Here is a 16453-nt window from a genome sequence, read left to right on the forward strand (position 1 = left end):
GACTCTATGGATAATTATGAATGAAAGTTTTTAAAACAAATCTATAAAAACTGTAAGAGATTTTTATGATGTTACCAAAAATCTTAACCTTTTAAAAATATGTAAAGCTAGAGATGTGATGGACTGAATTGTGTTCTCCCTAAAATTCTTATGTCGAAGCCCTAACTCGAAATGTGACTGTATTTGGAGATAGGGCATTTAAAAAGGTATCTAAGGTTAAGTAAGATGGTATGAGTGGGATTCTAATCCATATGACTAGTGTCTTTATAAGAGGAAAAGACTTCAGGGGAGTGAAAGCACACAGAAGGTGGCTGTCTGGAAGCTAGAGAGAGAGAGGCTTCAGATTAGAAAACAAATCTGCTGAAAACTTGATCTTGGATTGTAAGCCTCCAGAACTTGAAAAAATTTATTTATGAAAAAATAAATTTCTGTTGTTTAAGGCACCCAGTGTATGGTATTTTGTTATGGCAACCAAAATAAAATCTTATTATAAAATTTACTTGGTAACTATTCTTTGTTCTGTAATTTATCTTTCCTACTAGAAAAAAGCAAACCAAGAAATAAACAGTAAAAAATTTACTTCGTATCACAGTGCCATGGCATTGAAGGAACAAGAAACCATACTTCTAAAATAAAATGTCATTAGCTAGTACCATTAAATTAAGAATAAGAATGGGGATCTGAGTACTATAGATAGATTTAAAAGCAGTTCTCAGGTTTAAAGGGATTAAAGTCTTCCTAAAAATGCTTCATAACACACACACACACAAAAACATTTTAAATTGTTTTCCCTTTGTTCTTAATATCTCCTACTCCTGAAAATGACATTGTATGTGCATATATGGAGTCGGAATTCTAGGAAAACCTATTAGCATAGCCGTCATTCAAATCCATGCTCCAACTACAGAGACTGAAGAAGATGAAATTGAAAACTTTTATACAGCTATCCAGGAAGAAATTGAAAGCACACCAAAACAAGAGATGCTGATAAATATAGGCAACTGGAGCACAAAAGTAGAAAATAAAGAAGAATCAAACGTTTTCAGAAAACTTGCACTAGGGGTCAGACATAAAGTAGAAGATTGGCTCATGGATTTGTGTGAAGCCAAGAACTTTTCCACTGCAAACACATGCTTCAAACAAGTGAACAGAAGACTGTACACACAGACATCACCAGAAATCAAACTACATATTTGGGAGCAGGAGATGGAGAAGCTGTATTTTTTCTGCCAAAATAAGACCAGGAATAGGTTGTGGGACTGACCACAAACAGTTACTATCAAACATTAAAGTAAAGTTAAAGAAAAGCACTAAAAGAATCATAGTGTCAAAATATACTGTAAATAATATTCCTCGTGGTTAAAATATACATTAAAAAATAGATTTGCACTATTAAACTTCATTGATGGAGAACCAGAAGGACTGTGCATTGAAACTAGAAATGTTATCAGGGAAGAATGGAGAAAAACAATGCCAGATGTAAAAAGGAAAGAAAAATTGAAATGATAGACAAATTGTTAAAATTGTTAAAAATTGTTAAAGACAGACAAGATGCAAAAGCAAAAGGTGAGAAAAGCATGGTGAGAATCCTGAACTCACTTTTTAGCAACTATCACAGAGATAAAGACAACTATTATAATAGTCAATATAAGGAGATAGAAGAGAACAACAGAGAAAAAACGAGAGCTCGCTACCAGAAAGTTCAAGATATAAAAGGGAAATTCAAATCTAGATTAGGAATGCTGAATGACCCACAAGGAAGCACATTATCTGACCAGGAGAAAATGAAAAGAAGGCGGAAACAGTATACTAAAAAACTAAGCTAAGGGAGACAAAAGGATGACAGATACCTCTGAAGGAGATTCCTATGAGGAAGAACCTGTAATTCTAGCAAGGGAAGTGAAAGCTGCTTAAAAGTATTGGGAAGAAATAAATCACCAGGAGTAGGCAGAATATCAATAGAAATATTTCAAACCACAGAAACTGAATTTGTCAAAATCCTAACAAAAATATGTCAACAGATAAGGAAAAGAAAACAATGGCCTACAGAGTGGAAACTTTCAACACACATCCCAATCTTCAAGAAAAGAGATACCAAGGATTGCAACAGCTATAAGACCATTGCTCAAATTCTCCACCTAAATAAAGTGATGCTTAAAGCAATGTAACAAAGGCTTCTACCTTATATGGAGCAAGAAATGTGGAACGTTCAAGCTGAATTTAGAAAAGAAAGAGGTAATCAAGATCGAATTACGAGTATTCACTGGGTACTGGAGTGCTCCAAAGAATGTCAGAGGAGGGTTAGTCTATGTTTTATAGACTACAGTAAAGCCTTTGACTGCCTGAATCATGAAAAGCTATGGGCATGCCTCAGCACTTGATTGGCCTGATGTGTAACCTGTATTACGGACAGGAAGCCACTGTCAGGACAGAATATGGAGAGACAGAATGGTTTTCTATAGGCCAAGGTGTCAGACAAAGGTGCATTTTATCTCCCTATTTGTTTAATCTGCATGCAGAACATTATCATATGAGACACTGCACTAGACTCAGAGGAAGGAGGAGTGAAAACTGGTGGTAAAAACATCAATAACTTAAGATATGCAGATGGCACCATCTTACAGGCAGAAAGCAATGATCTGAAACAACTTCTGATGAAAGTGAAAGAAGAAAGTGCCGAAGCGGGACGGCGTCTGAACATCAAGAGGGCGAAAATCATTACTACAGAATAAATACACAACTTTAACATAGACAATTAAGGCATTAAAATTTTTAAAGATTTTGCTTTGGTTCAGTTATCAATTCAAATGGAGACTGCAGCCAGGAAGTCAAGACGAGGAGCAGCAATAGAAGAATTAGGCAAGATCAAGAACAAAAATGTGTCATTAGAGACGAAGGCTAAGAGCATCTACACTCTTGTATTCCCTGTTACTATGTATGGATGTGAAAGTTGGACAGGGAAGAAGGCTGATAGGAAAAAAATTGATTCATTTGAAATATGGTGTTGGAGGAGAGCTCTATAGATACCCTGGACCACAAGAAAGACAAACAAGTGAGTCCCAGAGCCAGTTAAGCCTGAAACATCATTGGAGCCAAAAATGGCAAACTGAGGCTGTCCTACTTGGGGCACACCATGAGAATGCAGAGTTCTTTGGAAAAGACAATAATGCTGACAAAAATAGAAGATAGCAGGAAAACAGGAAGACCAAATATGAGATGGGCTGGCTCCATAAAAGCAGCCATAGGAACGAGTTCACAGAAGCTGAGCAGGGCTGTTGAGGACAGGACACGGACATCACTTGCTCAGGGTCGCCACGGGTCAGAGCCAACTCAGCAGCACATACACACACACACATATATGTGTGTGTACAGATATTACATATACATTCCTATAAAAATATATCTCAGAAAGCAATTTCGGTCTTATAACAACCATTGGCAGTATACCTACAGAGGAGAAGACACATCATTTAAGCAATACTTTACACCATACATTGCTGTTTCAATTTTCCCCTTTGAATGAACTCAACTCTCCCAATATTGTTTGACATCTATTAGTTTAATACATGAGTTTCTTTTTACCTAAAAGAAACTGCAGACATGTTTATCTTTTAGAATTTTTAACATTTAGAATTTTTACATTTCAGGGACATATCCAAAAAACAGACCTTTTAGTTTTCAGACTGAAGTAAAATTTCAGTTACTGCTCTGATTTTTTTAAATTACCTTGTCTGGATCCATCTTTCCTTTAATAAATTCTTGCTTCCAGAACTGCAGTGCCTGTTCCAACGTTAGACCAATGCCCTTCAGGAACAGGCCATACTGCATTCGGCCTCCATGACGAAGATGGTGATTTTCCCGCAAGGCTTTGTGTAACTGACGCATGCAAGGTGGGAAGGATTTGGTAGAAAACTACAAGAAAAAAAGAGTTTTCGGTTATGTATAAGATTTACCAGGTCTATGACAATATTTGCTGCAAATTCAATCTAATTTAGATTCAGTCTAATTGAAATAAAAACAAAACTGGAGGATTATGTTACTGTGATTACAGATAAACGTTCTATTAACATTTTTATATCAATTACATGTTGAAATCATAAATATTTTGGACATATTGGGTTAAATAAAAATATTAAAATTTATTTCATCTATTTCTTTTTCTTTTAAGATTTTTAATTAAACTTTTTCTTTGGAGATAACTATAGATTCACATGCAGCTGTAAGAAATAATACAAGGAGATACTGTCAAATATCCAGGTTCTCCTAAAGGTTAATATCCTGTAAAACTGTAGCATCTGAGATATTGACACTGATATAATCCACTAACCTTAATTTCCTCAGTTGCACTTATGTGCTCATTTCTGTAGTGCATTTAGTTTTATGTAATTTTATCAGATGCAGGTTCATGCATCCACCACAGTCAAGATGTAGAACAGTTCCCTCGCAACAAGGAACCTCCACGTTTCCCTTTTATAACCACCATTACCTACCTTCTGCACCCTGCCCGCCCCCCATTCCTTAACCAGTGGAACCCATTAATCTATTCTCTCTATATATAATTTTGTCATTTCAATACTGTTATATAAATAGAATCATATAATATGTGATGTTTTGGGACTGGCTTTCTTATTCAGCATAATTCCCACGAAATTCATCTAAATTGTTGGAGGTATCAATAGCTCGCTCCTTTTTTTATTGCTGAGTAAGATTCTATGGTATGGGTGAACCACAATTTGTTTAACCATTCACTTCCTGAAGGAGATCTGAGTTGTTTCCAGTGTGGGGCTATTTCAAATAAATGAATATACAGGTTTTTGAGTGAATATAAGGTTTAATTCTCCTGAGATAAATGTTCAAAAGTACAATTTCTGAATTACAGATGAACTGTTAAAATAACCTAAATACAAAGTAGAACACAAAAATAAGAGAAATGGTTTTCAAAAGAAATATTCAAATAAACTTGTTAAATAAGTCAAGAGTTAAAAGAAGAAAACTACAAGTCTTTTCCTTATCATTAAAGATAAATATCATTGTTCATATTTAACTCAACTTTTTCACTTATAGTCTCAATTGCATTCTCTCTGACTTCCTTAAATATCTTCCTCCTGAGACTTAAATTTCCGCCCCCTCATGTATTCCTTGGCAAGTTCAACTTTACCTGTAAGCAGGAGCAAGTCTCACTTAGCTTGAGGTTGCTGCTCCCTCTAGCGACCACCCAGTTTCTTCACCATTTCACAGTAACAACTTCTAAATTTTCCCATCCCAAACTTAATTCAGTCAGGTCCCTATCTTCCTTTGGCAGCACTACAGGAAAGTCTTCTATGTGTAAATTTTTGTTCCTTCATACTATTACAAAATAACTTTCTCTGAAATATTGTTCTAATTCAAAAATGTCAGTGAATATTCACCATCCTTAGTATAAACATTCAAGGTTCCTTCAATGTCTGTAACAAACTACTTTTCAATTATATATAACAGAACAAATATTTATGGGGTGGTTTTAGGAAACAAGAAGATGAATAAAGCATAATTTTCCCTGTAATTCAGTTAATTGAAGAAAAAAAGAAATAGTCACTATTATATTTACTATTATGTAAGTTAAACTCATAAAATAAATTATATAATGAGGGCTCCAACAAAAGTATAAATCAAGTGCTATGGAAGTACTGTGACAGGGAGGGGCAAAAAAAAAAAAAAAGAAGCCCAGTTTGTTCCTATACTAAGAAGAACCCTTTGCTCTAGCCAGCTGGGTTATTCCATAATCACACAGTCATGTTTTCTACTTTCTCACTTTTCTCACTCCACTGGCCCTGCCTGTTATAGTCTGCCACTCCCCACGTCATCTAGCCAAAGCCAACCCATCTGTCAAGACCCAATTCAACATCAGCTTCCTTTGGCACAGTTCCTTGATTACTTTTTATTCATTCATTCACCAAATACCTATTGAATACTACCATGTGCACAGCCCGGGGCAACCAGCAGTGAACAAAAAAGTCGAACACTCTATCCCCAAAGAAATTATATTCTAATGGGAGAAGACAGACAATAAACACAGACATAAATTAAAAAGATAACGTCTGATTCCAAAAGCATGGGAAATAAAACAGTAATGAGACCGTGTGTGCACAGGAAAGGAGTACTTTAACTTGAGTGGCCAGGGAAGCATCTCTGAGGAGATGTCATTACAGCTAAGCCCTATATTTTAAAGGATTCCAGTTAAATGAAGATCCAAGAATACTGTTCCAGGTGAAGGACATGCAAGCAAAGATACTGAGAAGGGATGATCTTGGTGTGTTCAAGAGACAGGAAGAAGGTCCCTGTGGTTAGAGCAGTGAGTGGGCCAGAATGGAGAAGATGAAATTGGAACGATGAGTACATATGCCTTCTCCAGACTATAGTAATGAGTCTGAATTTTAGTCTGAATGTGATGGTAACCCAAGAGAGAGTTTTGACCAGGAAACTGACAAGATCTGATAAACAAAGATAACTCTGGCTGTTTTGTAATGAACAGACGATATAGAAATAAAAATGGAAGCAGAGATTTTTTTAAAGAGATTTTGTTAGAAGTCCAAATAATGGAAATGGAAAAATCGAGTCTAAGTTTGGCCATAATGGGATAGAAAAATGATTGTGGAAAGTGAGCAGACAAGGAATTATAAGGCCCTCGGATAGGATGAATTATCAACATGGATGTTGCAGAGGCAAAGAACAGTAACAGGAGCAGTGCTAGTGTAAAAGGCCATGGCCGGGTGCTAAAGTCATCAATGAATGAGAGCAGAATGGTGGGAGGCACCAGCAACAAGAACTATCAGGTGGTAAAATGTGATCACAAGGGCTTTAAAGAAGTTTAAGTTCTGACAATGGAAGGAAGAAAAATGGTTTGGAAGTGGTGATGTGGACCAAGGAAGACACATTCCATATCTACAGAGGGTGTGTGTATGGAGAGCAGCTTCTAATAGAAAAGAGCCACAAGGGAAACAGTGTCATCGAGGGAGCCAGATTTCAGTTTCAAATCTAAAGAAAACAATTAGAGAAGAAACTGGTAACATCCAAAGTATGCTAATGACATGCTGTTGTGAGGATCAGGCAACACAGATACAGAGTTAAGAAGAGATCCAGGTATAGATATATCTCTATCACTTTGCACAGGATCTCAGACACAGACTCATATATATAATCATAGCACTTAATGTATTTTATCATTATATTGCTTATTATTTACTATGTCGTCTCCCTCCCTCAAGTAACATTAATGAAGACAAAGATACTTTCTGTTTTATTCACCTCTATATCCACAGCATAGTGGTTGGTATGTAATTGATGGGCTCAATAAATTCACTAAATAAGTTAATGATTATACTTCTCAATCTTCCCACAGTATCCAACCAAGTTCACATTTGCTTGTGAATGTGATATGATTAACCTCCAACCATTCACATGATACAAACACAAATTATATGGTAGAGAGGAAGTGTTAGAGATGAAAGAACTGTTTGAAGAAAGTAGATGATGGGGCATCCTTGAGATCAAATTTCAAATCAACTGTATAAAGTGGGCAATCCTATTGTTATCTCTAGACATATTAACTGTAAATATTGATAATACTTTTTCAAATAGTTAAGAGCTATTCATTCTGGTCTCTAAAAACTCAAGGTTTCTCCCTATTCACCTTTTTATAATTCTTGTTTCCAAGCATTACATTTTTAATATATTTTTAATTTCTTGGAAATAATTTGGTAACTGTCTAAACAAAAATTATTTATAGATGGTTTACTTCCCCTTTTTTTGAATAGAGTAGAAATCCAATTATGATTTAAAGAGAAATCCTACAGGTTATAGTAGAATATGCCATTCTTTCATTCTACTATGGAATCCCAAAGTGACGTTGAAATGAGCTGTCTAGTAACCTAGTAGCAACCCAAGGAAGGGAGCCAATACTTAGTGTTATGGAATGAACTATAATGCCCCAAAATTCATAATGTTCAAGTCCTCAAATGAGACTGGTTTTGGAGCCGGTGCCTTTAAAAGAAGTAAATAGGATTAAATGAGGTCATGGGGATGGGGTCCTGGTCCAATTTTTAAGAAGAGGAAAAGACACCAGGGATGTGAACACAATGGAAAAACCATGTGAAAACACAGCAAGAAGGTAGCCACCTAAAAGGCAAGGACAGAGTCCTCAGAAGAAATTAAAGTTGCTGACACCTTGATCTTAGAATTCTAGCCTCCAGAACTATGAGAAAATAAATTCCTGTTGTTTAAGGCACATAGTCTGTGCTGTTTTATTACAGTAGCCCTGGCAAACAAATACACTTAGTATTTTCTATTTCTTCTTTTTTAACTGTATATGGCATTTAAACAGAAACACATAAACACCATTTAGCTATCATCAAGAATTAAAAGAATTCCCCTTTGGAATAACTTATTAAATCCTGTTTTTATCGGAATATAATTTTCTGATTTTGGTGTTCCTACGATTTAAAAAAATCATATGTATAGCACACGAAATTTCCTTTAAGAATAATTGGCAAGTAACAAAATAATATTTTCTCTAAATTTTCCCATCCAGAAATAATCTTTGGTTGCAAAGATTATTTCAACCTGTGCTTCCTCCTTTGACAAAGGTCTAAATTTAGAAGGATGTGATGCTTACCGAATCGATCTGATCCAAAGAAATCTTCCCAACATTTCCCTGTGTGCTGTAATCTTGACCAGTGTAGGAATGACTAAAAATAAAAAGAACAAAATATTAAATAGGATTTGTTGCTGATACAATCAGAATAAGAAAACATTTTACCCATAAACCTTAGCAGAAACATAACCAAGTGTTTTAGAGGTACTTAATAGAGTACTTAAGTAATTTACCCCAAAATAGTATGAACATATAGTGATCGTCTGGCTCTCCCTCATCCCTAGTGTAGCATGCCACTTCCATTTCTTAGAAACATAATGCAAATTGTTGTTAAAGTTCAAACCTCTACTATTGATCCTTTATTAACAGCATGATAGCACAGCAAAGAAACTGGAGCTTAAATGCTAGTGGTAAGTTCCTCATCTGTCAAATGGAGATAATAAAGTGTGCTTTGCAGCGTTGAGAGGAGGTATGAACTGAAATAACTTTTTTTAAAGTACAGCATAGGGAATATCACCATTAAAATTGTAATGACTATGTATGGTGTCAGATGGGTACTAGACTTACTGGGGTGATCACTTTGTAAGGAATATAAATGTCTAGTCACTATGTTGCACACCTGAAACCAATATAATATTATGTTGCTGTAATTGAAAAATTTTTTAAATTATTGAAAAGAACGGATATATAGTGATCACTGTTTATTAAAATAACATCTGAATAGCACTTTATGTGTGCAGAGTCCTTATCTATATCCTCTAATTACATCCTCATAACCCTGAGAAAGTATTTTTATTCTACATTTGACAAAAGAGGAAACAGAGGCTCAGAGGAGTTAGAGACATGTTGTTACATCAGAAAACCAGTCAGCAGTGCAGTAATAAACTCAAACTTTTGGCTCCCAATTCTCCATTTCTTTACATGCCATCCTCTTCCCTATAATAAACTTTCCTGCAGTGTTATTCATAAATTAGGATTTTTAACTTGGTATATACTACCTAAAGCCACCCACCTTTGTAATATTTTTTCTCTCAACATCATACCCATGCCCAACTCCATAAACACTGATCCAGATGTGGATATTCAGATATGACATAGTGAAAAACAGCTGCTAGATTACAGAGAAAATCAAAATCAAACTATGATCTATGCAGACTCCACAACTAAAAGGAAATCTGGAATAAAGTGTCATTGTGATCATAAAGAATTCCAGACTCTCTACTTTCTACCTGCTCAGTAAAGATTCTTGCTGCCAAAAAAATAAAATATACATTCAGGATGCTCTGTAGAAAGGCTGTTGTTCCTACAACGAATCGGTTGTACTGCTTGAACAATGAGTATGGATTATGGAGCAAAACTAACGTACAGTTTGGGACTATTGCCACTACTGGCTAGGAGACTGCTGGAAGTGTAGATTTTCCCTACCTATAGTCCTCCTTCCATGGGCTAAGAATGGCCTGAGAATTATTCTAATAGCAGGATGAGCAATGCCAAGGAGTGATACAGAATGATCCCATACCCTAAAACACATCTTCTTGCCTCTGGTATTATTTATCCCTTGAGTAACAGATTTCTGACAATTAATGTCTATCCATTCCTTTAATCATAGTGGTTCTATGGCATATAACACTCATGCTAAGTTAAACCAACAGGTGCCATTTAATTTTAATATTTTACATTTTGACATATAACATAACCAGGTAATTGTTTCAGTGGAATCCCAAAAATAAAAACGTATTCCACTTCCCAAAATATCTTACAGTGGAGCAAAGTGACAGAATGGGGCAGTGGAAATCGCAGTAGACTAAAAGCCTGAAGACTTCTTATTTTGGTTTTCTAAATCACTAGTTGGCAAACTGGGGTGAGTCACTTAACCATCCTGATTTGCAGTATCTTCATTTGTAAAATGGCGTTAATAATGCCAGGCTTACCTAACTGTCAGAAATGCTGGTTAATTAAAATAATATATTCAAAGTACTAATTAAAATCAGTAAATCATATACCAGTACACAGAGCAACTGCAATCCTGACCAATAAATACAGGAAAAAACAGGATGGAAAGGGGAGGAAGCATGACCCTTTAGAGGAGCCATCACTCAGTTGGGAGGTACTGGGCCAGTCCACTGACCCTTATAAGTTTCAACTTCTTAGTCTATAAACTGATTGTAATCATCTAACAAGACTGTCAGATCAAATAGATCACCAAATACAAAAGTATTCTATAAATGGTAAAAGTGATATACAAACATGATTATAGTTATTGAGTAAACAGAACCAAATGGTTACTATACCACGGGAAGTTTTCCTCGGCCCAGATTAATGTAGTATGCTAAGTATAGAGAGGATACATAAAGAAGGCACACGCATTTGCTTGAATGGCAATATAAAATGCTTGTTCCTCAACACTTCAATAGAATAGGCGAAGGGGCTAAATTCCGGCGGTGGGGGGCGGGGGTTGGTAAAAAAATAAAGAATGGTAGCAATGATTAATGCAAAGACTTTACTGGATATAAGTAACTACAGAGAGGATATAAGGAAATTGTATAGGCATCATACTATTAAAAATATTATTAATAGACAGGAAGATCCAGTGAGACCCAAACAATCCAGTGAGGGCAAGGATAGAATCCATGGGAGGAAAAAGGATAGAAATGAAGATGTCAAGCATCAGAATTAGGAATGAGATTTCTCCTCTATTCATGATCAGAAGGGATAACTGATGTCTTGGTTAGAAGAGTTGGTACGTCACAGCTATTTAATATACATTTGAACTAGTTATAGATAGATGAAGCTGAGGTTGGGGGGAATTTTCAGATATAATACTAGAAAGGCAGATCATGAGAAGCATTGTATCCAATAATCTGTAGATACCAAAGAACCATGAAAAGATTTTAGGCAAGAATTCACATAATCAGGTTTACACTTGAGAAAGAAAGCAGAATGGAGGAATAAATAGAAAAGGGTGATGCTGGGCAACAGAAAATCAGTTGGAAGAATACTGCAATATTCCAAGCAAGGGAAGGTGGGAGGCTGAAGCATAGTGGTGGCAATAGATGGAGAAAGGAAGGCAATCGAGGTAGGGAAAAAAAGGGGAGTATCGCTGTCATAAAGGAATAAAAATCCTTAAGAACAATTCACATTAGCTCATGAAACTGGATCTTTGGCTTTTACTTGGAAGTGCCAAGGGATATTATTAAATGAGATTCAAAACAGGTGCCAAAGAAAATGAGGCACCTTTCCATCACATTCAAAACTCAATGTCATCTTTATATCAGGCTGCTTCCAAAGGAATGCAGCTGCAACACGAATAAACTGTCAAAATATATTCTTATTTTCATGATATAAAAAAAAATCAATTTTACGAATGAACATTTCGTACTTATTTCAGGACACATCGAAATAGTAATTTTTAACAGCAAAACATTTTTAATTGGTTCAAGACAGACAGATATCAATATAGGTATATAAACACACATGTAAGACCAGCAGAAAGTACTGTTTCCTGTCCATTTTAAACAATCATGGCTTTATTTTGAGAAACAGTCATTTGTGTACAGTTTTTAAACAAGGGAGATTCAGGAGGTGTAAAAGTTTCCCTGCTTCTAACACCTTTCATAAAAGAAAACATTAAGATATACCACAACTGCCACTTTTTTCAATACAGTAGACCAACAAATACTTTAATGAGCCACAAAATCCAAATTATGTCACTAATCATTATTTTGCCAAATATAAAGAGGAATTTTTGATTAACCATAGAATCTTGAAAGTTCGAGATTTAATTCTAAGTTTAGCCACTAATGTGCCACAAGTAAATAGAAAAAAGACAAGTCAAACTATGCATCAATTTGTCCATCATAAGTATGGGTGGTAAAGGACTGCAGTGATATGCCTATATTCTCCACGTATAATGCATCTTTCATTGCTAGAGTATCAGGTGAAAGGCACTAACAGTGAATGTTCATAGTTTTCTCAAGTTACCAAAAAGCCAGAAAAGTAGTGAAAATGATAAAGATGTCGTTCTGTAAGTATTCAATTACATCAGAAAACTCTTTAATGATACTAGGTTGTAAAAAGATTTAGTGTACTTTCACTAAAATGTAACAATCACTATACTGTATTGGCAAAATAAACACCTTCACTACCCAAACAAAATCATATAACTGCATAAAACCCAGGACAAACTTTTTTTTAAAATGTCATTAGATTGTCAGATTCTCTATAACAGACTTCTTCCACATCCCAGTTGTCTTTATCTGGATATAACAGATTCTAATTACCAAGAAAACAACAACAAAACCAAACAAAACCCATTCAGGAGTCCCTGTGTAGGCCCTGAATCACTTTATACTTACTCATTAAGCACCTTTGAGACCAAGGAACAGTCACAAAGTAGTGAAGAATGCAGAGATGATACAGAAGTACAACGTGATGCTACAATGGTCGAATATTCCCTGAGCTCACAGAGAACAGGCCTCTTCTAAAAGAAGAGCGGGAGAACATAAGCAATGTGTGGCATTATCTTAAGCGATGAAATGGCACTGAATAGAATTATATGTTTTAGAAACACAGACTACAGGATTCTAGAATGTTATTAGAAAGCTGTTGAAATGACTGACAACAGAGTGTAGGCTGAACAGAGAAGGCTGTTAAGCCAGAAGAGAGAGATGACTTGGGGGATGAGTACGGAAGATGACAATCAGTGAGAAAGACAGACTGGAAGTAAAGTGGAAAAATAAAAAGATCATAGTCAGAAAATAATTTGAATTTGAAGGCTTCAAAGTAGGATGTGATGATTACATAAAAATCAAAGGCCTAGCTGTCATAGTATTTTTATTATTTGTAGTTTAACAATTTTATATGCATTAAAACATTCTTAAATTTTGACCGTTCATAAAAGTATACAATTTGAGTTTATTAAGGTTGTTGTAGGAGTTTAATAGTAAGCATGTGATAAGGAGGTGGCATTTTGGATTAATAAAGAAGTCTATTTTTCTCAGAATCTGGAAAGTTAGCACATATGAGATGCACAGGCGGAGAGAAATAAGAAAAACCAAGGAAATTTCCAAACCACAGTTTATAATGAAGAGGCTGGGTTAGGTGGCAAAAAAGACAAGCAGAAGCAAGTTGGGGAAAGAACTGAAACTGGAAGTAGGTAGGTCCTGAAAGGCAGGTCTGTAAACAAAAACCACTAAAAGGCAAACTTTAAAATCTTTTAGAATAACATAATGCTAAGTTCCCGTTTTAATGAAAATTTGAGGCTTTGTCAAGTTTAAAACAACCTTTAAAAACCTAAATGTATTCACAATAGCATTTTCTAAGAAAATAGAATTTTGCAATTGCGTATAACAAACTCTTTGCTTACACTTAAGTAATTCAGTGTTTGTCCTTGATTAGTTTTTGTTTTGAGGTGATAGTCCTAAATTATCTAATCTACTATAAGAAAACTAATAATATGCAAACTTTATAACAGTATCTTCTTATTGTAGCGTTTGTTCAATAAACTTACACGCAATTTAATTAAAACTCAGTCACATCTGAGGAAGTTTTTCCTCCCATACTATCATGCTCATTAAACAGTAAGAGGTAAACACAGCTAGTTTTACAATATAGCTTAAAAAATCACAGTAAATAGAAAATTGTGAGGCTAATAGTTTTAATATATTAAAAGCTAAAAGGAGAAAAGACTTTCAAAACATCATTAACACGTTTTTCTGTAACCAAATTTAAAATGATCCTATTCTAAATCCAATTAAATCAATGGGGGGGAGGGGGGCAGATGGTTGAGGGATAACTGAGACAGGGAGGCACAATTAATCACATCCCCAGGGAACTACAGTTTTCCCAAAACACTACCACACAAACATCTAATTTACAGAATAAAAATGCAGTGGATATATAAAAAAATAAATCTGAAACAGATACATCTGCACACATCTGATCTGTGAATCATAAGCAAAAGGCAGATCTACTCATGGTCTTTGCAGAAACAACAGAAATTTAAGTTCTGTTCAGTGTACCACAAATATCAATATGAACACTTAGGTACTCAGCAGGGAATTATTTCTGAGTATTGCAACTGAGAGTTCAAAACAAAAAGGAGAAATTATATGAAAGTGGATTTGTGGTCTCACGACAAGATTTAGCTTGTTAAGAGAAAATAATAATCTTTTCACGCTGTGGCATTGATCCTTAGAAGATGGATCTTCACATCGCAGCTCCAAGAGTGGTATTCACAAGCTCCACTACAGTGACATAAATGCCACAGGGTATAACTGACAAAATGAGAGGGCAAAAGTCAATTTTCAAAGGTGATTACATCTCCAATCATTTTCCACCTTTCCAACTATTGAGAAAAACTTGAGGGGGTACACAAGTAGTGGAATACTTGCAGCAGTTTAGGAGTTAGCTCCTCTTCATTTGCAGAATTTGTCCAAGTCCAAGCTGCCCACAGCAATCAAGGAGGCAAGACAGAGTAAGGAAATAAAGTAATTAAGAGCACAGGTTTCAGAATCCACTAGTCTGGGCTCTGCATATACTCACTAATGGTGTAACTGCAAACAACTCTAAATCTTTCAGTCTCCTTACTGGTAAACAGGGATCATCAAGGAGAATCACAAAAGTACCACCCTCAACAGGCTGTTATGAGAATCGAAGGAGAAGTCCATAAAAGAGTTTATCATAGTATTTTTCACTGAAATTATAATCATCATCGTCCAGGCCTAAATTTATTGCATTTCAATGTTTGGTTGTTGTTTTTCTTTATTCTTAATGTTTACAAGTTTCTTCCCTTGAACATTAGGGGGAGCAAGTGTTTCTTTCCTACCTTCTTTACACTATCACAAAAAAATATTTAATCTTGACTTAGAAGAATTTAGATATCCTTGAATAATCTGATGATCTGGAAAGATTTTATCTATACTTGTACTCTTAGGAAGTTTCTAAAGGACATAAATTCAACCTCAAACATTTCAATCTCCACTTCAATGGAGATTTCAACGGAATCCAATTTTGCAGAACTGCACTGTCCAATACTAGTAGCTGCCAGTAGCCAAATGTGACTATTGAGATCTTGAAATGTATCTTAGTCTGAATTAAGATGTTCAATAAATGTAAAACAGGAACTGGATTTCTAAGACTTGGTGTGAAAAAATTATGTAAAACATTTTGTTAATGATTTTTCATACTGATTATATGTTGAAATGATACTTTGGATAGGAGTTAAATAACACTAAAATTAATTCCACTTAAGTAACTTAAAATTACATATGTGGCTCAAATTTGTAGGTCTCATGTTTCTACTGGACAATATTGTTATAGCGTGAGAAAGACACAATGACACGGGGCAATCGAATAATTCTCTTGAGGACTAGGTATACCTGCAGAATAGCCAACTGACCTACCCTGCCTTATGTTTGCCAAGTTAAGATCAGTCTGCTATAAGCAGAATATAAGCTGCAATTAGGCCCACTAAAGGAAGTGCCTCAAGTATACTACAAATACGCTTGTTTTCACATTTTCTTAGGGATGAAGTTTACAAATTTTAGTCACAGTTTGCCATTTACACTATTAGGGAAGCAATCTTGAAATCTGATTAGTTTGGAGGGAACCTGAATCATTTTGGGGGGAAAAATAAAGCTGTGACATATTTCGATTTGGGAATCTTTGGAGCTGCTTATCCCACCTCAATACTTAATTACAACTGTCCATTCCTCTGTCATTTGTAAAAAGTCATGCTAGGTAGGACAGGATTATGGATGACAGAAGATTCTGAGCCAGACTGGAAAGAATTCTTCTCCCATCCTCAGGGAATGTCTCTCCACC

At 35.3% G+C, this 16453-nt stretch overlaps 1 protein-coding gene across 2 annotated transcripts in view; it reads right to left on the minus strand.

Annotated features, from left to right (window-relative positions):
• The window catches only part of PRIM2 (DNA primase subunit 2), a 244878-nt gene that overhangs the window by 81234 nt on the left and 147191 nt on the right, over positions 1–16453 (minus strand). For both annotated transcript variants that reach the window (XM_039853280.1, XM_039853281.1), the window contains exons 9-10: positions 8651–8723; positions 3727–3912 (exon numbers count right to left, since the gene is read on the minus strand). In XM_039853280.1, coding sequence (XP_039709214.1) covers positions 3727–3912; positions 8651–8723 — 259 coding nt within the window. The remainder of the gene's footprint in view (positions 1–3726; positions 3913–8650; positions 8724–16453) is intronic.

Source organism: Pteropus medius, unplaced genomic scaffold, assembly GCF_902729225.1.
Source record: "Pteropus medius unplaced genomic scaffold, Ma_sr-lr_union100, whole genome shotgun sequence".
Lineage (NCBI taxonomy): Eukaryota > Metazoa > Chordata > Mammalia > Chiroptera > Pteropodidae > Pteropus > Pteropus medius.